General features: G+C 54.7%; 4 protein-coding genes across 9 annotated transcripts in view; 2 read left to right on the top strand and 2 right to left on the bottom strand.

Moving 5' to 3' along the window:
• LOC125951357 (uncharacterized) overlaps positions 1–1,253 on the bottom strand; it is a 16,248-nt gene extending 14,995 nt beyond the window's left edge. The window contains exon 1 of one of the 4 annotated variants that reach the window (XM_049680150.1): positions 955–1,253. The gene's annotated coding sequence lies outside the window, so the exon portion shown is untranslated. Of the gene's footprint in view, positions 434–602; positions 747–954 lie in introns of those variants that run through there. The other 3 variants (XM_049680192.1, XM_049680160.1, XM_049680168.1) reach the window with 3 other exon arrangements.
• LOC125951440 (antigen 5 like allergen Cul n 1-like) overlaps positions 1–3,147 on the top strand; it is a 6,798-nt gene extending 3,651 nt beyond the window's left edge. Inside the window, exons 2-3 of one of the 2 annotated variants that reach the window (XM_049680297.1) lie at positions 1,774–2,619; positions 2,853–3,147. In XM_049680297.1, the coding sequence (XP_049536254.1) occupies positions 2,033–2,619; positions 2,853–3,147 (882 nt within the window). In that variant the 5' untranslated portion in view covers positions 1,774–2,032. Of the gene's footprint in view, positions 1–1,487; positions 2,620–2,852 lie in introns of those variants that run through there. The other variant, XM_049680288.1, reaches the window with a different exon arrangement.
• Positions 3,148–3,246: 99 nt separating this feature from the next.
• Positions 3,247–5,353, bottom strand: LOC125951421 (antigen 5 like allergen Cul n 1-like). Of its 2 annotated transcripts, none has more exons than XM_049680253.1 (4): positions 4,852–5,353; positions 3,943–4,430; positions 3,618–3,853; positions 3,247–3,527 (listed from the first exon to the last, which is right to left on the bottom strand). In XM_049680253.1, exons 1-4 carry the CDS (start codon positions 4,856–4,858, stop codon positions 3,254–3,256), a joined length of 1,005 nt encoding a protein of 334 aa, XP_049536210.1. In that variant the 5' UTR covers positions 4,859–5,353; the 3' UTR covers positions 3,247–3,253. The 2 variants fall into 2 exon arrangements, with proteins under 2 accessions (XP_049536210.1, XP_049536220.1); XM_049680263.1 differs by having other exon boundaries at positions 3,943–4,427.
• Positions 5,354–9,812: 4,459 nt separating this feature from the next.
• Positions 9,813–22,500, top strand: part of LOC125953622 (chitin deacetylase 1) — a 16,661-nt gene continuing 3,973 nt past the window's right edge. Inside the window, exons 1-2 of the mRNA XM_049683308.1 lie at positions 9,813–10,503; positions 17,613–17,713. Coding sequence (XP_049539265.1) covers positions 10,446–10,503; positions 17,613–17,713 — 159 coding nt within the window. The 5' untranslated portion in view covers positions 9,813–10,445. The remainder of the gene's footprint in view (positions 10,504–17,612; positions 17,714–22,500) is intronic.

The following is a 22,500-nucleotide window of genomic DNA, read 5'->3' as shown; positions in this document are numbered from 1 at the left end:
ATACACATCACTGCACATCGCCACACATAATTGATCTGGTGTCTGGTGTCTGGATGGGTGCGCTATTGCTGCAACGGCCGATGCACCGATGCTTTGGTTGGTGCACCTCACGAACGACGACTCATCGTGGTCGCGGATGACGACGACAACGACGACGGCGACGGTTACCCAAGTTGATCGCTGATGCCGAGAAGATGCCGTCCTGTGAGTGCGCTCGCAGCAGACCACCATTCGCCCTCCCCCCCTTCAGGGCTTCCTCTTTCTCGCTCTCTTTCTCTCTCTCTGTCTCTCTCTCTTTCTCTCTTTCTGCGTGCGATCCGCTTTCTCAACAGCAACGCTTTTCGGAATTGGTTTTGCTCTGTTTACGCCCGCATTAAAGCGCTGAGGCAGCGTAGAAGAGGCCTGGTGGGGCTGGCTGGCTTGGCTGAGGCCTGGCTGGCTGGCCTGGCTCGCTGCTGTTCGCTACGCATACCGTGTGGTCGCAAACTACCGCTTGTACGCAGGTGGCTACGTGTTACCCACGGCAACACAAACACATACAGCAGGCTCGCAGGGCTCACCTACCTTACACCCCCCCCCCCCCTCCCCCACCCTTCTCATACCTCACACACAGTTGACAAGTCGCTACGGTTGTCGCCCGGACCGGAATTCGCAGAAATCCGAGTTATCGGACGATTGGGACAACCGGGAGCTACCTATCACCCCCCGGGAAGCGGTACCGGGAGACCTTGGGAGGTCGGTGCGTCATCGCGTCACCTCGCTCGAGATGGCAGCGACCGATAACTACCGTTGCCCCCGAAAACTCGCCTCTCGTTTTTGCAATCAGACTAACGTGGAAGAAGACACTGCTGGTGATGCTAGCTGGCTGGCTGGCTGGCTGGCTGGCTGGTTGCCTCTGTAGCGCCCAGCCCAACCTCTGTCTGGCACTACTGCTGACGGTGGTGTGTAGCTTACTTTTGTGGGTCTGTTGATGAGACGCAGCTTCACGACCAGACGCAGGCTCACTCACGCCGGGATATCACACTAACCGATGCTGGCTGGGATGCTGCGAGCTTTTCGCTTTTTCCGCGTTCCGTGTTCCGTTTTTCTTCCGTTTTACACGCTGCGTCACCTCGCTCGCTGGCTAGCGGAAACTCGGGAACCCCTGGCCGCACGGAGGCACTACAAGGCGGAGAGCTTAGTATAGTTTACCCAAAACCGTTGAGGGGCTGCGTAAAGGGGGCGGATTGCAAGCTGATGACGACGATGTTGTGGTGGTACCCCCTTCCTGCTCGCACGCACGCACCATACTTCTCGTTCTCTTTCTCCCACATCTCTTTCGTTCTACCTGAGGTGCAAGCGCGCTCTCTTTCTCTCTCTCACACACGATTTTTCTTATATATCCATTTCGCTCGCACCGGCTAGGAGCCCACACATTTTCACCGGGCGGTGACGTTTCGTAGGATTGAAGCAGAGCATTGTGTTTAAAGCTGGTAGTTGAAGTAATTAAATAATGGTTGAAATTCACTCACGGCAATCCCTCTGTACAATTCGAGCGATCCATGTGGACACGTGCGTGTGAGCAAAAGGTTGAAAACGGTGAAAATTTCAATTAAAGACGAGCTCTAGCGTGTTAACATCTCAAGGGTGCTTCAATTTTGAACTCCACTTGAAACCTGCCCTAGCGGCGAACGAGGATGTGGATTTCGAACTCGAAAAAATTCAAACTTTTTAAATTCAATTCTCGTCCGTTTTTGCTTCGCTTTACTTATTAGCCATTTATTTTGTCATTAGATGCTTAGGAGCTGGCCGCGTCCGGTGTGGGTGTCAGAACGCTGCTCTTTAACGATCGGGCGGCGCAGTAATGGGCAGAAACGCGGATTTTATGACAGTTGAGCACGATGGAAGCGAATCACGACTTTTGGCCGCAAATTACTAACATAAACCTATAGATAAAAACAAAAAAAAAAAGAGAGCAGCTCCCGCTACCCTATATAGAGACTCTACAGCAGGCTCACACGCTAGCTCGCGAAACCCCAGATCAAATGACCAGATGCCGTCGTCTGGACGCGGTGCGGCACGGCTGCTGCTGCCACTGCTGGTGCTAGTGTTGGCCCTACTCCTACTGTGTTCTACCGTCTTGGGCCACCACCACCACGGTACTAATCGGTACTGCTCCCTGTGCGAGCATCACGTCGCTTGCGGTACCCCACGGGAGCTGCACGGCGATTGCCACCGGTACAGCGATGTCAACCTGACCGTCCTTACCCGCCACCGACACGTCATAATCGGCCACATGAACCATCTGCGGGACAAGTTCGCATCGGGCGAGGTAAGCAGATTCGGCAACCGGTACGGTCCCATGTATGCCGTCTCGTGGGACGACGAAATGGCCGAGATGTGCCGGTACAACCTCAACTCGTGCCGGTTTGGGCACGATCGGTGCCGGGCGACCAGCCGCTACCGCCACAGTGGCCAGACGCTCGGCAAGCTGACCAAGTGTGTGCGCCAGCAGGAGGCCCGGGAGCGGCTCAACATCAACGTGCTGCGGAATGTGATTCTCCATCTCGTTGATCGATGGTTCGCGGAACATCGGGATACGGACGAGTCGGACGTACGGCACTACTCCCAACGCTCATCGTACGTATACTTTGGTCGCCTCCTCCGCTTCGCACATCGATCAATTACCGATGAGGTGGTATCAGCGGGGGGGAGGTGAACCAAGCAGATAGATATCTCGAAACCAACCCATCGCTCATGTGAGGTTATGGCGTCATCATTTTCTTCTTCTTCATCATCTTCTTCTTCTTCTTCTTCTTCTTCTTCTTCTCCTTCTTTTTCCTCACCTTCGTTTTTGCGCGGCGGGGGCTCAGAAAACGCAAGTACCAGATAGGCCACTTTCTGCAGCTGATTAACTGTAACGTGTGCAAGCTCGGCTGCTCGCTGGTGTCGTACCGGGAGTACCGGCCACCGAAGGTGTGCGCTACCTTCATCCTGTGCTGCAACTACTCTTCCATCAACACAATCGGCCAACCGATCTGTGGCCGCATCAGCCACGGCGGCGACGACGACGACGACGACAACAAGGCCCATGCCCCGTCTGACGGCTGCCCCCGGGAACCCCATTACCGCCATCTTTGCTCCAAATGCTCCTCCTCTCGGTGGTGAATAAAAAAAAACACGGTAGTACGATAGAACCGAGTGTGTTTGTGTGTGTTTGTGCTTGTGTGTGTGTGTGAGTTTGAGTGTATGTATGTGTGGTTCCAGCTCCCCGTCACTCGTACTCCGGTGTCGGTCGGATAAGTGCATTCTCTGCGTCGCTGCACAGCCCGGGATAGGCCGGATTGGGACCGGTGACGCAACCACTGGCCGGTACGGTACCGCGCCGATACACCGGCTGACCGACGATGTTGGTGATGGCATAGTTGCACGCGTACAGTACCTGCTTGAAGACAAAGTCGCCCAGCTTCTGCGGGTACAGCACGATGCCACACCCGAAGCTGGCGCTCCGGTCGGAGATCATCTGCGTAAAGTGCCCGATGGTGGCCCTGCAACAACACACACACACACACAGACACACCCAGACACACACCCAGATCAATGGAAATGCCAAATTTCAGTTCCCCCGGGAAACTCACATGTACTCCCGGGTGTAGTGGTCCAGCACCTCCTGTACCGCATCGACGTACTCGGCGTACCAGAGCATCGTGAGGTTGCGGACGATCCGGAAGATGTCCTGCTCGAGGTAGAACGAACCGGTCGCCAGGTTTTGGCCGGCGTGCAGAAACCGCACCGTACTGCGGCACTCGTCATGCTCGAACTTACAGCTGCGCACGTGTATCTCCGCCAGGTTGGCCAGCTCGTCGTCCCAGTGCTGGGTGACGCAGGAAGCAGAAGCAGAAGAAGAGAACAATAGTTGTCTAATGCGAAAGTAGTTGTCAAAACGAACGAAATGAAACGCACCAAGGTGGGCATCCGGATGGCGGGGGCAAACGTCAGTGTGTCACCGGCGGTGAGACCGAGGGCAAAGCGGGAACGGGCCTCGTTGTGGAGCTGCTCGATGTACTGGCGCAGCTGGGCATCGATCCGCAGTATCATGCGACCGGGCGGACACTCGGCACTGAACGAACCGTTGAAGGCGCAGGCCACGTGCCGCCTGGCTACCGGCGCGCCCTCACCGGTGTAGCGAAGGCACAGCGCCGGCTGGCAGTACACCTGATAGGCGGCCTTGTCCACCCACTCCCGGTCGTGATCGTGCTCCTGGAGCTCATCGGCGTACTGCTCGGTTGTCGGTTGCGGGCTGCTGATCGTCGTCGACAGCTCGTCGGTATCCACGTCATAACGCTCCGTCGTCGTCAGTGGCGGCGCCGTCGTCGTCGTTCCATACGTTCCATCGCCATCCGCCGCCATCGCCAGGCTAAGCAGGAGCCAGAGATGCAGCGAACCGACTGCTACCGACCGACGGACGAAAGGAGACGAGAGGCAGACGCACATGATTAATGCTCGCTCGCCAAAGATGGCCTAAGCGGCCCAAACAAACAATCGGGGCGCGGCCAGCAGCACAAGGCTGTGCCAGCCAGCGTCATTTTCATCTCGCAGCTAGCGAATGCTGGCCCGGGAATCGGCAAATCGAGTCGATATCAATCCATTCGTCGATGGCCCTTCACTTTTATGGCGGTTCGACCGGTGGCGTTGACGACGTCGATGAGCACTCATCACACCACCAGCAAATTCCGCTGGTGGTGCTAATGAGCTGTGTGTGTGTGTGTGTGTGTGTGTGTCTGCTGGGCTGGGTTGGGCTGGGCTTTGTTTTTGTGCAAAGCCAGCACCATCTTGCCGTGGCCATGATGGGATGCAGGGATGAGCACTTACCCAGCATGATGGTTGTAGGTGATGTGCAGGGGGAAGGGGGTTGCGGGGTGGAGATGCGTGTTGGTGAGTGTTGACGCCCTTTGGTTTTTGGTTGCCCTGGTTGGCCTCTGCCTACGCGCGCCGAAGCAATCTGATCTGCTTTACTTCTGCTCCGACACGGCGGCGTTCCGGATTCTGGGTTTTTTTTTGGTTTTGTTCTTTTGTTTGTTGTTTTTTTTTTTCGAGAGAGAGAATCGTAATCAGGATTTTGCCGGAGTGACGGTCGGCGCGCCGGTTGCCTTTGGTTCCAAAAACCGGGTAGTGCTACGATTCGCTAAGCAAACACACACACACACACACACGCACGACACACACTTATAAGTCGGGAAGAAAAGTCCTCACCAGAGGGAGAGGCTAATGGTGGTGGTGGTGGTGTTGGTGGTGGTGGTGTGCGGAGTGGTTTGCTCACTCGAACGAACGCTGCTCGCCTGCTCGAGGAACCCCGTTGATGGCCCCCGGGTTCTCCGGTGGTTGATTAAAAACTAATCCATTACAACGTCCTGTATTCCTGCTTATATACCGACTTCGACTTCAGTCCGTCGGAGGACCCAGAGAGACTGGACTGCTAGGAGACGGGCGCGCGGCACACTCTAACCATATCTGCCAACTCATACCAGCAATACTCAGCGGTAGTGTTGCCCAGCAGCAGCACCAGCAGCAGCAGCAGCAGCAGCATTTGCAATACGCCGCACCACTGTTGGGACACCACTACAAGCCGGCCGGTCTACCCCGAGTAGTCCGAGTAGCGAATACGCGTATAGCCCGGTACCCGGCCCCCAAGGTCAATACAATACGAACAGGCACCGGAAGATGAGCTTCCACTGTATATATCTATATACAAACACAGGGATAGTGAGCAGCCCGGCAGCAGCAATTTTTTTTTGCAACACCAACAACAACAGTGCGCCACTCGACGGCTTTACTGCTACACTGCTGCTGGGCTTTAAACGCCACTCCGCCCAATAATATTGATCAATGTGCTGAACTGATTGATGTGGAATAAGGGTCGTCAACAGAAAATTGCTCGATTTTCAGACTCACTGGCAAAGGGTGTCTTGAAGCGAAGAGACCTGACAGGAGAGGCTGAACATTGATGCCGGTTGTTGGGCATGGATTGGCGTACTGTCGTCAATCGTCTGGCAGTGCAGCATTTAGTGAGCGAAACTAAACTGAAGATCTAATAACAAAATTTACAAAAAAAAGCAAATGACGTCAACAGGGACTGTTAGTAGGCCTGTTCAATGCTTGCAATAATATTGCGCGTCAGTGGGCCGGGTAAAAAGTCACAGTAGGCAGTGAGTGAGAAGAGAGAGAAGGGAGAAAATGAGGAATAGACCCAGAGTCGTGTGGCGTTGTAGCTGGCGGATTGCAGAACGCGCCAGGATTGCGCACCACAAACTACACAGAGTTTCGGACTCCCCTTAATCGCGTGTGTGTGTGTGTGTGTCTTTCCAATTAACTGGGAGTGTCGAGGGTAGCACCTTGGACTCGCCTATCGCTAATTCGCGGGCGCGTTATGCACACGACTTGTAACTTGGGAGCGACCCCCGCACACCACACCACACCCTCCCCGGGTTCCTGGGATTAATAGCGGGGACTGCTGCCCTAGCGCGTGGCACGATGAGACCTTCAAAGGTCGCAGGTTAATTATGATGTTCCATTCCGGATGGATGGATGGATACCTTCTGCCATCATCCCTGCATCAACCCTGCATCATCATCATCATTATCGTCACAATAACAATCGATTGCCCGATTCGAATCGATTGCCTTGCTCCACACACACACCGACCTCTTCGCGTCGAGCATCTCTAGGCTCTAGCTTCACGACATTGTTCCGTTCCGATCCGATCGCTATCGGAACATCACCCCCTCCCCCCACCCCCACCTCCTCCCCACCCCTTCTTTCTCTCCATTACCATCCATTTCCCGGCGTTTGTTCTGCTGCTGATAAGTAAAATAAACCCTGAAAGAATGACCACCCTCCCACCCCACGTCCAGGGGGGGTTTAGTAGCACCCGGAAGTGGAAGCAGCCATTTTCCAGGCTCCGGGAGAGACCGAGTGAAGCCTGAACGGCCAGAAGCCCCCCCCCCCCCGCGCGTGTGGCCAGAGGCGGCCAGAGCCCCGGGGGTAGTGGCTTGTTGCTTCCGCTTCCAGAAGTTAGGTTATGTGTTTTGCCAGTGCCAGTGTCTGTCTGCTTGTGTGTGTGTGTGTGTGTGTTTCTGTGCTGCAGGAGGTTTGCAAATCGTCGATCATTTCCATCCCTTCGCGCCAGGCGCAACGGTGCGCTGCGCCCACTCCTTCTGGTGCCCGGTTGTTGTTGTTGTTGTTGTTGCGATGAGCGCAAAGGCCGTCCTCACCCGTCCGGTTTGTCCATCGAAGCGCGGATGCGATCGACGACACGTCCGAGAGTGAGCGGCCCTGGGCTTCGGCACAAAACTTTGCACAGCCACCACTGAACTGCCTGTCTGCCTGCCTGCCAGGCGGCGCTTAAATGGCAACGAGTTTTTCGGAGTGTTCGGGTGTTCGGTGGCAAGGTGAGGCGGCGGCGCGAGGGCGCGATTGGTGGCACTCATAAATCTGTCTGCCATCATAGCAAGGGCCTTCAGCAGCAAGCGGACGAGCGAGCGAGCGAGGCACAGGAGCCCTGGTTGTCCCTGGCGGGGTTTTTATTTTTTTATTTTAGTTCTTCTTTTCTTTTTCTTTTATTTCTCGTTTTTCTTCTTCTTCTTTCTTTGGCTGCTGCCGGTGCTGGTGGTGGTGGTGGTGGTGGTGGCGTCAAAACCGGGTTCGCACACCATTAACATTTCGCGGATTTTGCGACTCGCTCGGAAACTCGGCAAATTTGCGGGAACTAGTTCAAAGAACGGCCTCCAGAGAGAGACAGAGAGAGAGAGAGAGAGAGAGAGAGAGAGAGAGGGGGGGGGGAGTAGAGGGTAGGACAGGAGAGTGGTGCAGTGGTGCGGGGGATGTGATGCATACGAAAACTTACCAGCAGCAGCTACAGCACTTGGCTCTGAGGCTGAGGGAGCAGTGAAAAGAGAAAGCAAAGCAATCGCTCCTCTATCTTCTCCCGGGGCGCTACTGAACGCTCCACCCCCCCCATCCCCCCCAAACCCTTCCTCCTCCTTCCTATGCAAACGGCAAACGGCAGGTAAGGCCTAATGGCGGCCATCGTGAGGCGTTGAGCGAAAGCTGGAATGGCAGCGGCAATGGCCGCAACAGAATAAAGCGCGCGGGGCCAGCGCAGAGATAAAGAGCTAATGCAGGTGGGCATTACCCCCTCCCCGACACCCCTCGGACTCTACCTTACTGCACCCGTTTCCGACGACCCTCTCCCGAGTGTGAGCTATGCGTTCGGCTGCAAATGATTACGCACGTAGAGCGCGTCCATAACCTCACTCTCTCTTCTCTCTCTCTCTCTCTCTCTCTCTCTCTCTCTCTCTCTCTCTCTCTCTCTCTCTCTCTCTCTCTCTCTCTCTCTCTCTCTTTTTCGTGCGTCATATTTCTCGTCGTCGGCTCTGTGGCAATACCCGTAACTCGGACGTCTGTCTCTCCTTCTCTCTCTCTCTCTCTCTCTCTCTCTCTCTCTCTTTCTCTCTCTCTCTGTGCACTTATTTGATTATCAGCTTCCGCTTTATTATTCGTCTGTTTCGATGGAAAAGTTGCATTACTCTGCCTTCCACCACCTCCCCCCCCACCACCACCCCCACCACCACCACCCACCCACCCACAATCCTCTACTATTCCTTTCCTGCCTCCCGCTTCTCCACCCTCACCCCAATCCCCCACACACCCCTTTCTTACCCTTCTTCTCTAGTCACTACCCCATCCCCCTCCCCCTCCCTCGGTCGGCATTTCAAAATAGCTGAAAACTTTGGCATAATAGTAGTTTCCACTTTTCCCTCCCGTACCAAACCCCCCCCCCCCGCCACCACCCTCTCCCTTCCATCATCCCCCCCCCCCCCGCCACATCTGCTCTTCTTCCCCATCGCCTCGCTGCATTTCACCATTTTTCTCCTCCTCACCATTTTTTTGTTTCTGTTCGTTTCCGTTTTTTTTTGTTCGTGGTCTTTTGAATGTCGTGTTTTTTTCCTTCAATTTCCAGAATATCACCTCTACTCCCGTTCCCTTTCCCTTCCCTCGCCTCAGCTCGCTTTCCCCGCCGGCTCGGCCCTGCCTTAGCCGGATCAATGGTGAAACTTTCACGCGCGCGTCCAGTCGCGACTCCAAAGCCATGGTTGGAGCTAGGGTCCCCACTAGCCAAGGGTCCATCATTCCCCAGGCCAAAGAACCATGACTAGAAGATTGACGAGCTGGGGGAAGGGGGGGGGGGGACGCGGGGTGGGGTGGGTGCTATCTGCAAGGCCATCTCGGTGGTACCAGGAAGGAACGCTCTAGCATCCGCTCTAGATGAGCTGCCCAGGTCTGTCGTTGCTGTTGTTGTTGTTCGGGGTGCGCTGCTGCTGTTGCTGTTGCTGGGGCATTCCACAAGACTCCCTGCTCTCTTGTTTTCCCCTCTCCTTTCCCTTCTTTACCTAAGCGAAAGGGCTTGGTGTGTTGCGCTGGCAACGGCTTCGATCTTTGACGCAATTGACGTACGGGTCGGCGACGTGTTTCGCTCTTTCTCTCTCTCTCTCTTTATTTCTTTCTCTCTCTCTCTCTCTCTCTCTCTGTCCTTCTCTCTCTCTCTCCCTCCGGTGGCGGACGGAGTGATCTTTCGATCGGAGCGAAAGCTACCCCAAGCCCGTGCGGCATGTGTGTGTATGTGTGTGTGTATTGGTGGCGCTGAATGGCGCCCAAGTCGTTTCCAAAGTGCTGCTGCTGCTGCTGCTGTTGCTGGCGTCTTGGGCGAGTCCGACAACCGGTTTGAGGTTAGCTGAGTGGCCAAATCACCCGCGGGGTGCCAGTGTGCATTCAAGCGCTACTGCGAGTGGCAGCACAACAACTCCGAGCAGCAGCAGCAGCAGCAGCAGTAGCAGCAGCAGTAGCAGTAACAGGGTGGCACGCCACAGCCCGGAACGACTTCAGAGCCAGCCAGCCAGCCAGCGTCGCTGCGAGAGCTGAGTATCGAACGGCGCGCTCCGCTACTATCAACTACCACACGCGGCACACGGCAAGGATCCGGGCTTCGGATGCTTGTCCATTGTCCTGCCAAACCGCACCCCCGCCCCACATCCCCGCCGGTGTACCGCTTGTTCTAGCGTCTAGCGCAGACGCAGAGTGTGTGTGTATAAGCGTAGCGTGCGCGTCCGAGTCGGGCCGTACAACAGGCCCGTTTCCTTTGAGAGTTTGAGTGCGTGTTTGTGTTTGTGTTTTTCTGTTGGTCGATTTGGTTTTTTTTCGTCGTTTTTTCGATTTTTGGTCGCGTTGTGCGAATGCGGTGCAAGTCGAGCGTCGGTGGTGAAGTGTTTTGAGGTCTTTACAAGTAGCGTACTCCACGAGGTACGCAGCGACGCAGCCGCAGACGACCATCATCATCATCAGCTTCTTCCTCGTCATCCTCAGTCTCATCAGCTTCGTCAGGAAGTGAACAGGACGGGGTGGCAGCAACGATGAGAGCGCCAATCGTAGCGGCACTGCTGCTAGCGGTGGCCATCAGCTTAGTGAACGGTAAACAATGCACACATATTCATACATATCCACACACTCACGTACCATTCTATCTACTAGCCACAATGGTTTAACGCTTTCCGCAAAAAAAACAGCCCTCAACAGACGCTAACCTAAGCTCAATCATGCGTGTAGGAGCGCCAACCCCTCGACCATGACCCCTCCCCTTCCCCCCACTCCCCCTCTAACCTTCCTCCCTTCTTGCTCTCGAGAGTGCCCGGGTTATTGCTACGTATTACTGAGCTGCGTGCGAAATAATTCCAGGCGTGAGGTGCAACCCTGAAGAATATCTGGTGCCGACTGGTAGTACAGGTTTTACCTTACAGAGAGGGAGAGAGAGAGAGACAGAGAAAGGGAGAAGACGAATAATCTACCACACCTCGTCGGGCATGGCGTCCTTGGATACGCATCCCCATATCTTTTCGGCCATAGCACCACAACCATGGTGTGTTGTGTCATCCAGCCAAGGCCATGACGGACGGACGGACGAGCAGCAAGAGCGCCATCGCGACCCGCCGCAACTGCGGAAGTTACCGGGCGTCTACCGCGACCGCGACCACGGTCCGGTAATGTCCGCGGAAGCGCCACTTCCGCGAAAGTGATCGTTGCGATGGCGCGATGGCGCGCGCCGCCGATTGCGTTGCGTCGATTGTGTTTGCGGTTAGCGGGCTGCTTAATCCTCCGACCATTTGTTGATGTTGTGTGGTATTGGCAGATGGGGGCAGGTAGTGGTGGTGGTGGTTACACAAGTTGATTCACGTAAGCGTCAGAGCGTCCAGCGGATCCTGCGTTATAGATCGCTGGGGATCCGAAGTCCAGCCCAGGCTCATCCCAAACCCACACCGCGTTCGTGTCCGCAAATAGATATACGCGCGAGGCCGCTAGTATCCTGAATGCCAGAGCCAGACACCCACACACACACACACACAAGACGACGACGACGACGACGTTACGTCCCCAGTCCCGTGTCGCGGTTGACGTTGCGTAAGCGACCCCGCGACGATGGTCAGCGATCGAAGGAACAATCGTAACCACACAACAAAACACACAAGTTTCGGGATCCCGGGTGGAAAGGAATCGCGCCTCGCGTTAAAAAAACAGGTTTACAGGCATTCGCCACCACCCCCCACCCCTGGAGGCTCCCCATGCCACCGGCTTCACTTCCTTATTCCGCTCGCTGCGACCGACGAGAGATTGTTTCACTTTCGTCTCGAACCCGTTCGCCAGACGCTAGACGCCAGACGGCGCGCGGTTGCGGTCTGTCGTCTGCGGGGTTTGTCGTCTGGTTATCGGCTTTCGTGCCAAAGGGGCCTTGAGTCCTACACACACACACACATACGCGAGCACGCTCACACGAACTCACTCATCGTTCCATCACTCTTCTGCGATCTGCAGTATAGAAATCGAAATGGAAAAATGAGTGCAGATTGGTTTTTGTTTTGTTTTTTTATTTATTTTGACGTACGTGTTGTCAAGGAACACAATACAGCTATACCTGTAGACGCTTTCCGTGTCTAGACTGAAGTCCCATCCTCATTTCCGAATCAGCAATCAGTCAGCAGTGAGAGCAATTTTTGCAATTTACTCTACCAAACACTTAACCAGAACTGTACCGCTTGCACCTTTACATGTGCAGAGAGATTCTCTTGTCGCTCGCCACCACCACCACCACCAGCAGACCAATTTGGCATTGGTCAAAAGGTGCGCGTAATGGCGCGTGGCGCAATGGTGCCCATGGCCAGAGTGCAACGCAACGTCATTCACTCTATTGTTCACGTCTTTTGCTGCTGCTGCTGCTCACTTCTCCTGACCGTTCCCCTCCCCGTTCCCACACTGCTCTCACACCGCTCTCACACCGGTTATGCAGTTGCATTCCGACTCCGCATTCCGGTTCCGGTCCAGGGGGTTCGGTTCGGTAACAGGTAACGAGCACCGGTGCTGCTGCTGCTGCTGCACCCCACGAGGGGAGCTCACGTCGGTGTCATTTACACCTCACCTCAGGTACACAACCCCGGGTTCGTAGTCGTCGTCGTCGTCGTCGTTGTTCGCGGCGTCCATTTGCTCGCCAATCGCACAGTCGCCAGGACAGGCCGGTGGCAAAAGAGAAAGTTGTGCGAAAGCAACCCCCTCCCCCCACGCACACACACACACACATAAACACGGCGCGCACGGCCAGTGAGTGGTGTGCACGCACGCAAACCAGAGAGAAAGTCTCTCTCTGTCCTCCCTGGAGACTCGCTCGCTTCTGTTCGCCGTGCTTTTACGTGTGCCTCCACCCCCGGCCCACCCACCCGCCCAAAAAAAGCCAGCTTCTGACCTTTACATTCCGGCACATCCGGTGAGATCGTGTGATGGAACGGAGGGATAGGGGGGGACGGGGTTTTCCATCCCCCATTCAGAACCGGACCGGACCGGAGTAGTATCAGGTCACCTCTCCCCCCTCCCCCTCCCTGGGCGGGTTGAGAACCGGCCAAACCGCTTCGCCAATCGCTTCATTACATCATCTCCCTCCCTCCCGAAATCATCACGTTCACCGTTTGTGTGTGTGTGTGACCTAATCCGGGTCCCCGGGTCCGCACACCGAAAGACCGTGAAATCCGTGGCACGGAAAGGGAGGTCCATGGCGCAGGGTGGTGGTGGTGGTGATGGGGGAGGGGGATGTGTGACAATCGAGACAACGAACGACGAGCAGCAACGTGTCGACGAGTTTGGGACCGACGACTGAGACCAGAGTGCCCTCCCACCCCTACCCCCCCCACCCCTCACCCACCTCCGAAATGGGAACATCAGCTTAGCCAGAGGTTCCGACCCAAGTAGCGCTCCCAAGCGCTCCAACCAGTTGAAGGAGGCCACAACTTTGGCCGCTCTGCCTGCTATCAAAACACAATTTAGCGGCGGAGGAGAAGGAGAAGGAGGAGGAGGAGATGGGAAGAAGAGGATGTCGTAGGTTTTGCGTCCTATTTTTGTGCCAGACTCTGGTGCTGGTAGGTAAAAACCATCGCATCGGGCATCGACACGCTCGGTCTCGGTGAAGCAGTCCCAGCAGCAGTAGCAGCAGCAGCAGCAGCAGCAGCAACAGCAGCAGCAGCAACGGCGGCCTTTTTGCACGCAGCAGACAGCGTGTGGCGACACCATCGTTGCATGGTTACATCACACACGCACACACACACAAACACACACACGCTCATGGCCCGCATTTGTTCGCCAAAAGAGGGAGTGTTCCGGTGTATTTCGATGATTTCGACACCCCATCCCCCTTCCGGGTTTCTGGCAAGGAGTAGCATCCGCATGAACCCAATTGTGCTCTCTCTCTCTCTATCTCTCGGTCCATCGGAACTCGCCCACACACACACACACGCACACACACACGCGCGCGCACATAATCAGTAGCGGCCAGAAGAAGGGCTGCTGCAACAACGCAACGCAAAATTCCACCACAAACGACGGCCATTTTCATCATGGACAATCATGGGGAGGACGGAGGGCCGGGGGGTGGTGGGGGGGGGATTGTGACCTGCCCTGGCAACCAGCCTCCCTTCCCCTCCCGTCTCCCTTCGCCAAATTAGGCCCCCGAAAGTACACCCCCGGGGGAGGGGGAGGATACTCCAGGGCTCGGTTATCAAGGGGCAATTATTTCAATTAGTCCGGGCTTTTCGGGGGACAGGGGGAAGGGGGGTGGGATTGGAGATGAAGAGGTAATAGTAGTGGATGGGTGGGTGGGTGGTCGAGTGACAACCGACGGGGCTGCCCAGTCATCTGACCGACCCCCCGTTGCCACCCCCGCCCTGCCCTTCCCAAAAACTTCAATCCAGCAGCGCCTCGAAGCGTAGGACGAGCAATAAAACGCTCGCGTAAGCTCCTCCCTTCTCCCCCACCCCCCTTCCCCTTTCCCTGCCACCCCTCTCCGAGCAGCTTTTCCCTCAAAATCGCTTAATTTGGACCGCGCTGGACCGCGAGCCACACCGAAACCGAATCCTGCCTTGGAGGGACCTTCGGAGGGGAGGAAGAAGGGTGAGAGGGAGGGATGACACGCTTCGCTTCTTATTCTTCTTCTTCTTCTGCTTCTTCTTCTGCTGCTGCCTAGAGTCCGGATTGTTCGGATTTAGCGCCCCCCAACCCCCAACCCCCTCAAAAGTACGCGGAATCCATTTTCGCACATCAAGACGACGACGACGAACGAGTGAAACAATGGCGTGCGAGGCGGGTGCAAAACCGCCACCCACCAACCCACCCACCGTCTTCCATTTACCATTTGTTTGCTCGCTTTTATGTGTAATTACGAGGCGATGATGGTGACAGTGCCCGTGTGGTCTGTCACTTCTATATTTCGCGGTTTTTTCTCCACCACACCCTCACCCCCGGACAGAGGCAGCAGAGCGGAGCAGAGAGAGCAGAGAGGGAAGGGAAGGACGGTTGAAGAGGATCTACGAACTCGACGACGACGAAAAATTATCGATTCCATCGGGTGGGATTTTTACTTACCATTTGCATAAAAGGCAAGCAACACTCTCCCGCCCCTGCGCATCAACCCCTCGTTCGGGTTTGCGGGCGACCGCAAGGATCGGAGAGCGTGCGCGCCATCCGCCCCCCCCCCCCTCCGGAATGCCCAGAGAGCGAGAGAAAGAGAGAGAGAGAGCAGGCGAGACCCCGAGACGAATTAGCATAATTTAGCAACCGCCATTCCGGTTGCTGTCTAGCGGTGGCAGTGGTGGTGGTGGTGGTGGTGATGGTGGCCACCGCCATCATGGTGCAACCGCGGGTGCTTGAGGGAGAGGGATGGGGGGGGGGAGGGCTAGGGGTGCCATTGCTGGCGGCGCCGAGGCAAAAGGTTGACATATCCATTTAAATTGTTCCGCTAAGCTTCTTCTTCTTCTTCCTCCTCCTTTTCTTCCTTCGCGCGTCCCCCCCTAAAACCTCGTCCTCGTCGTGAACCGTTTTACGAAACGAAACCAAACCAAGGACCTTCATCGTGTGTGTGTGTGTGTGTGTGCCTCGAGGTCTGCAACAATTTTTCCCGAAAGTTAATATTAGCGCCTCATCTATTGGGGTGGATTCCGTTGTGTACCAATTTTCGGTAGTCGCCCGGAGGGGTTGATGGCGACCAGGGGGGTGGAGGGAGTTTGAATGCCTCTCTCTCTCACACATACACACACACACATGCGGTCGGTCGTTCGTTCGCTCGGTCGCTCGCTTATGCCTGGAACATTATGAATTTGACTTCTGGCGACCTGAGGCCTCTCGTTGAATGGGGCTCGTATTGGACCCAGGGGGTGTGGAGGGTAGGGGAGGGAGCGGGTGAGTGGGGAGGGGGTGCAAATGTTCGAGCCACCCATCCACCCACCCACCCCCAATCTATGGCCCAAAAGAGCGAACGAAGGGAAGAAAACCGAACGAACGCACCAAAACCAAAAAACCAAAAAAGAAAGGAAGAAAAAAAAAGAAAACCAAGAAAAGAAAAGGCGACGTAAAAGGACATTTCGGGCGGAGAGATCGGGAATTGTTTTCACAAGGTGAGTGAGATACGGTGTCCCGGGGTATGCTTTGCAGCAATTTAGGCGCCCGGACGAAGCGCCCCGATGCGATGCGATGCGATGGCGAAGATGGCAGGGAGAGGGGGATGAGGGATGAAATGGGGGAGGTTAATGGTGGCAGTTCGGTGGTAGAACGGGAAGGAGGGCGGGCGGCGAAGCTACCGTAGCCGTTTAAGGACCCGGAGGTTTGCTTCCTCTTTCCCTTTTTTTTTTTTGCTTCCTTTTCATCTCCACCGCTTTTTTAAGGTTAGGGGAGGTTTTTGGGGGCCGGCGTCTTTTTGGGCAAATCGGAAGCGAACCGAAAGCGAAACGCTCGCTCGCTTGAAACCCAACCGACCGACCGACCGACCGACCGACCGTCCGACCGGTCGCTCAGATCAGGGCTTCCCTCCCCACTCGCGCGCCCTCTCTCTAGCAGGGCAGGAGAAGAAAGAAAAAGAAGAAGAAGAAGAAAAAACCGCCCGAGAGATGATGCTTGCGCCACTCCCGATGCGCAAACAGAGCGGAAGCGGAAGGAACCGAAACCGGGCCTTAGCGAGCAAGCAAGCTATGGGCCAACACACGCCCCGAGGGGTGGAAAGGAATGCTTCGAGAACGGCGGGGTGGCGGAGAAAATGGGAAGAAAATACATGCGGGCGCGGGATGGATTTCTTTTAAATGGCCATCGCCCACACCGGTAGTCGGCATCAGTCCCCCCCCCCTTCCCTCCCTACCCTTCACCCACACGGCATACGGGGACAAGAGCCGGGGAGGCCGGGACCTAAAACGAGCGAACAACAGAGAAAAAAAAACAGAAGAAAAATAAGAAGAAAAAACCCAAAGGCTCCTTATAGCCGGCCCTTACGTAGGACATACACACACACGCACACACACACACCTAGTGAGGGTGAGGGCTTCGTTCCTTCTTTTCTGTTCCTACTGCCTTCCTCCAGGCCCCTCTCTTTCTTCCTTCCACTTCTCTTCACGCGCTCTGTGGCCGGGGGATTTTTTGTTTGTTTTCCCAAATTGTGGTGAACTGTGAAAAGATGCTGGTGGCCCGCCGCCGCCGGGGGTGGACTTCCGGAAAAAAAGACCGTCCGGACTCTCCCCCCCCCCCCCCCCCCCCTGGCCGGACTGGGCAGATTTTCATCCGGGCACCGGGGGGGAGGAAACGGTGAGAAGGAACCATTTCAATACACCATTTTCATCCACCCTCGATCCTGGAACGCCCACACCACACCGCGTTCCTTCCATTCCATTCCATTCCTTTCCTTTCCACCCTGCCGCCCCTCTGGTGCGGACTGGCGGCTCGGCGCCAATTCGCACCATTCGCACCATTGTTTTGCTTACGACCGCCGTTCGCCGCCGCCCGCCCTCTGCTCTTCTTCCCCCCGTCTTCTTCTTCTTCTACCTCCTCCACCTCCGCCTCGGCTCGTTCGTCGATACACTCCTCGTTATCGCTTTGTTTTCCGTGTTTTATTTTCCCTTCCTCTTCCTTCCGTTGCGTTGCTCCCAAATTTCTTCCTTTTTCATTCTCTATCTCTCTCTCTCTCTCTTTCTTCTCTCGTTTCCGGTTCACGCGTCCGGGGCGACCCGCAGGTCAGCAGCAGCAGAACAAGGAGGAGAAGGAATTCAAATGCCCCACGGATCAGGGGAACGGTAACTTTGCCGATCCGGTCACATGTCGCCGATTCTATCAGGTACGATCTATCCCAACGCCTCCATCCCCCCCCCCCCCCCCCCTCCCCACACACACACACAGAGCAACATCCTGTCGAACTCCATCGAACTCATCCTTCGCCAACGTCACTTCGCTTCGACACGCTTCCGGTGCTGCTGCTGCTGCTAAGGGGTGATGGAGCCTCCCTCGGTGCTAAGGGATGATGGAGCTTCCGCCTTCTCCTTTCTTTCTCTCTTTCTCTCTCTCTCTCGCATACCCTTCCGAGCAGCAACGCAGAAGAAAAAAAACGGACCCACGATAAGTATTTCGATGACATTCCTGGGGGTCGTCGTCGTCGATTTGAATTTCGGACACGACTTTGCCTCCGGGGCAACCGGGTCCAGTGTGCCCGCTGTTTGTGTGTGTGTGTGTGTGTTGTTTGCCCTTTTACCCGTCTGTCATCTACTCGTTGCTGCTGCTGCTGCTGCTGCTGTGAAGGCGTTTGGGCGCGCGGCGCTCATTTATGCTTGTACTTTTGTCGCCATTTGCTGGCATTTTTGTGGATTTTGTGACCTCCGCCACTCCGGGTACCCGGGGGTGGGAAAAACGGGGGCTACCGAGGAGAGAGTTGGTGGTGGAATGGCGAGGACATTTTGACACCCGCAGCAGCAGCAGCAGGGAAGGGACTTTCATATTTAGTCCCGTCGTGAACGTGGACCGCCGTAAGCGGTTCCGTGGTGGTGGGGGGTGGGGGAGGGGGTCACCAACAGAAAATGGGTGACTTCCGTTGGCAATTCCACCCCCCCCCCCCCTACACCCCACCATCCCTACACATTCATCTATCACCAACATTCTCAACCGCAAAACCCATTAAGGGCTGCTGCTGCTGCTGGGGATGGGGATGGGGCTGGGGTTGGTAGGTGGGGCGCGCAGCGCAAATAGGCGACTGAACCTGAACCTGACTGACCTGAGGCAGCCATTTATGCGGTCAGGGGTCACATCCCCCTCCCCCACCACCACCCCTCCCCTTCCCTCCATCCCCCGTCTTGCGCATTCCCTGCGCGTTTAATGGAATAATTACTTTTAAAAAGGGACGCGAACGTCGCGTCGAGAGCAACGCGCCATCCACTCTACCCTCCCCCCCACCCCTATTTCTCCCCCTCTCATCCATATTTACGGCCTGCGAGTGGGAGCGGGGGTAGCGAGAACTTAAACGCTCGCTAATATGGCGAAAGACAAATTATAAAAAATAACGACGAAGAAGAGGAAAAACGAAAAGAAGAAGAAACTTTTTTCCCTCACCCCCAGAGCGGTACGTTGAGGGGGGGGGGGGGGTGGGGGGGGTGCGTACGCCCAACACAAACAACGTGTTGCGAGTTAAAGCGATGGAGGTAATCGCCGGCTTGTTGTTGTTGTTGTTGTTGGCGATGGTTTTTGGGGTTTTTTTTGTTTTGGTTTTTGACGCCCTTCCTTCGAAAATCGCTTAATTGGAGATTGGGGCCTGCCACCCCATTCCCTGCTCCTTCATCCCATCTGCCACGCACAGGCCCGGGGGGGTGGTGCTCGCCGCTCCCGGGAGCCTAGCGATCGATTGGCGTGGTACGGGTGGAAGGGAGAGGGTGGTTGGCATGGCTCCAAGAGTGTGTGTGTGTGTTCGCTCGCTCGCTCGTTCGCCTGTTTTGAGGTTAGCAGCAGCAGCAGCAGCAGCAGGGGCTATAGCAGCCCACCTTAACCTCACACCTTCGTCAGCCATTTTGCTCGTTCGCTCGCTCGAGACCCTTCTAGCTACTAGTGCGAGGCTCTACTAGCTGCTGGTTGGTTGGTTGGTTGGTTGGTTGGTTGGTCGGTAGTATTCTGAATCCAAAAGTTTCGTCAAATCAAATTCCCTCCCTCACCCTTCCCTGGTCCTCCACCGTCGCCATCACCACCACCACCACCACCACCACCACCACCACCATCGCCTCGCCTTCGTCGAAAGCATCAAAGCATCGCCATCAACACTTGTTTGTACACCAAGCACATACACACACACACGCACACACACACATACGAGGGAGAGAGAGTGCGCACGCGAGAAAAGAGGTTTTCATCTTTTCTGCAAACACACAAAACGTACACAAAACAGACAGACACACAGACAACTCGAACGAAGAACACTCGACTCCGGGTTGTCGGTTGTCGGTCGGTCGGTCCCTAACCTAACTTTTAACTGCACACAAAGCACACGAATGTTCTTCTAATGCAACGGTTGCTCCTCCTAGGCACCAGGCCAGGGGGGAGGGGGGGGGGAGAGGAACACAGCGCCAGAGGGAGAAAGACAGAATGAGCGAGAGCAAAAGAGAGAGAGGGGGGTAGAGAGAGCGGCAAAAGTGAAAGTGAGGGAAATGGAAATGGTGGCAGCAGCAGCAGTAGCAGTAGTAGCAGCAGCAGCAGCAGCAGCAACACCAGAAGGAAGGAAGAAGAACAAAAAAAACAGTAAAATAAAAGGTTTGTGGAAGGTTTTTCTGAGGGAGGGGGTGTGGGAGGGAGGCCTTCTTGACGCTCACGGCAAACCCCAACTCGGTGAAAACTTATCCTCCATCCTCTCTTTCTCTCTCACTCTCTGCCTCTCTCTCTCTCTCTCTGTCTCTCTTTCGCTCGAGTGGAATGGTGTTGGTGCAGGCTCTGGCAGGAGGACTGCAAACATTGAAACTGGTTTAAAATTCAGCGACTATAGTTATATAGGCGAAGTGGTGTGCCAGAGAGTGGCTTTTGACCGGCTTTCGGCAGTGAGAGAGAGCGAGAGAGAGGGAGAAAGGGGGGGGGGGAGGGAGGAGTGAGCGCCCTCCTGGCTCCACGGAGCCCCTGGCCGTTCGGCCATTCTATCCGTGGCCGTGGTGGTGGTGGTGGCGCTGCTCACGGGAAATGACTTTGTTCTTCCGTTCCGTTCCGTTCCTTTGCACTGTCCCGCCATTGGCCAAACCCCCCACCCCCCTTTCTGAGCGCGATGGTGCGCTTATGCTTTGTCCCATATTTTCGCGCCGTTTCGCTGGCTTTTCTTCCATTTTCCCGAAGCATTCCGCGGGGGGGTCTGACGCGCGTCCTGTCACGCGTTTGCCAGGCGGAGGACGGGGGAGTTGAGTAGGAAGAGAAGGAAGGCAGGCAATAGGGTGTTTTTGTTCTGCGTTCCGTTCGCGGAACGTTCGCTCTCTCTCTCTCTCTCTGTCTCTCTCCTCTATATGTATATTGTTCTTCTCGTGCGAAGCGAAGGGAAAAGGGCCCGGAACGGGGGAGTGGGGGTGGGGGTGGGAGTCGAAAACGAAACGAGCAGCTCATTTTCATTTTCACATCGCTGTATTCGTGGGTTAAAAAAGAAGGGAGGAAGGCGGCACCGCGATGGTGTAAGGTGTAAGGACATCAGACCAGGCCACAGGACGAAGGATGAAGGAAATCCTAGCGAGGGCTTTTGGGCAATTGCTGCGCGATGATGCCTCTCCTCCGGTTTTCCCCTTCCCTCTCTCTTTCTCTCTCTCTCTGCCGCGCAGGCCTGGTCCTGAAACCATGATTGCCTTTTAACGGGTTTGACCATTTGGTGCTGCAGCTGTAGCTGGCTGGCTGGCTGGCTGGCTGGCTGGCTGGCTGGCTGGCTGGTTGGCTGGTCTTAATCCCTTATCCCCCTTGGTGATACAGAACACAACAAGTGCCAGCAGCAATAGCAGCAGCAGCAGCACTGACAGATGACGGCGCGCGCTACTTAAACAAACACACGCACACGCTTCAATGTTATTGAGAGCGTTACACTTGCATGCAAACTGGGCGATGCCGGACGTCAGTAAAAGGTGTTGGGCGATTCAGCATCGCCTCCAGACGTTTTCCAGACTACATGATAAAAACATGTTGGCGAAAAATGTACCGTAACTTTGGAAAACTACAGAAGTACAGCACTACAACTGTTACCTTTCTTCGATCGGACTTTTGAACCTGGCGCTGGGTTTTTTCTTAGCTACGAATGATGAAGAAAAACGTGGCGTAGAAACGGGGATAATCACGAAAGACTATCTGTGCTACCATCCATCAATTTAGATGCCCGAAAGCATCATTGAAGCCACGGCCGCTGCAACTCGACTCGCACAACAATTAAGGTCCTAAGGTGGTTATTTCCAGGTCAAAAAAGAGGCTTATTTTGGACGATTTATTGTGCAGAAACCATTCAACTTAATTTTTTCAACTCACCTTAAGTGAACGTCATTTTAAACTACAACTTTTCAAGAATATTTGGCACTATTTTGGGGAAGATTTATTCAAAACTATGTTCATGCCGTCCAATCTAGAAAGGCAAGTTTGTACATTTTTTACTGTTTGTAAATATGTACTTTTTGCGGTGCACATCGTAACCACGTGCACGGGTCATCAGAAATACACAAAGGAATATTCTTTTGTTAGATTATAAGTTTATCCAGGTAGCCCCGGGAAGTTTTTATCGAATTTCCCATTTTTCGACTTTTGACAAATTTTTGAAGTTGAAAAAGTGATGCTGTTTTCGATGTTGCCCTTAAAAAAACGACAATTTACACAATTAAAAAAAAAATTAAGAGAAAAAGTATCAACAATTTTTATAAAAACTCGACGGCAAATAGAGTACAGATTATGTGTTCAAAATTTCAAATCGATCGGTCCAGTGGTTTTTGTGCTATGTTGCATTGAGATGAATTGAGCCTTGTATGTAACACTGTTTTTTTTTTTCAAAAATCAATATCTTTGTCAGTTTGGCTTTGATTGAGCCCAAAATTTTACACAATACTCTTGAAAGGATAAGCATTCATGTAAAAATTAAATACAAAGAAATAA

Source organism: Anopheles darlingi, chromosome X (genome assembly GCF_943734745.1).
Source record: "Anopheles darlingi chromosome X, idAnoDarlMG_H_01, whole genome shotgun sequence".
NCBI lineage: Eukaryota > Metazoa > Arthropoda > Insecta > Diptera > Culicidae > Anopheles > Anopheles darlingi.
The sequence above is the reverse complement of the archived record's forward strand: the minus strand, read 5'-3'. Positions and strand labels throughout refer to the sequence as shown.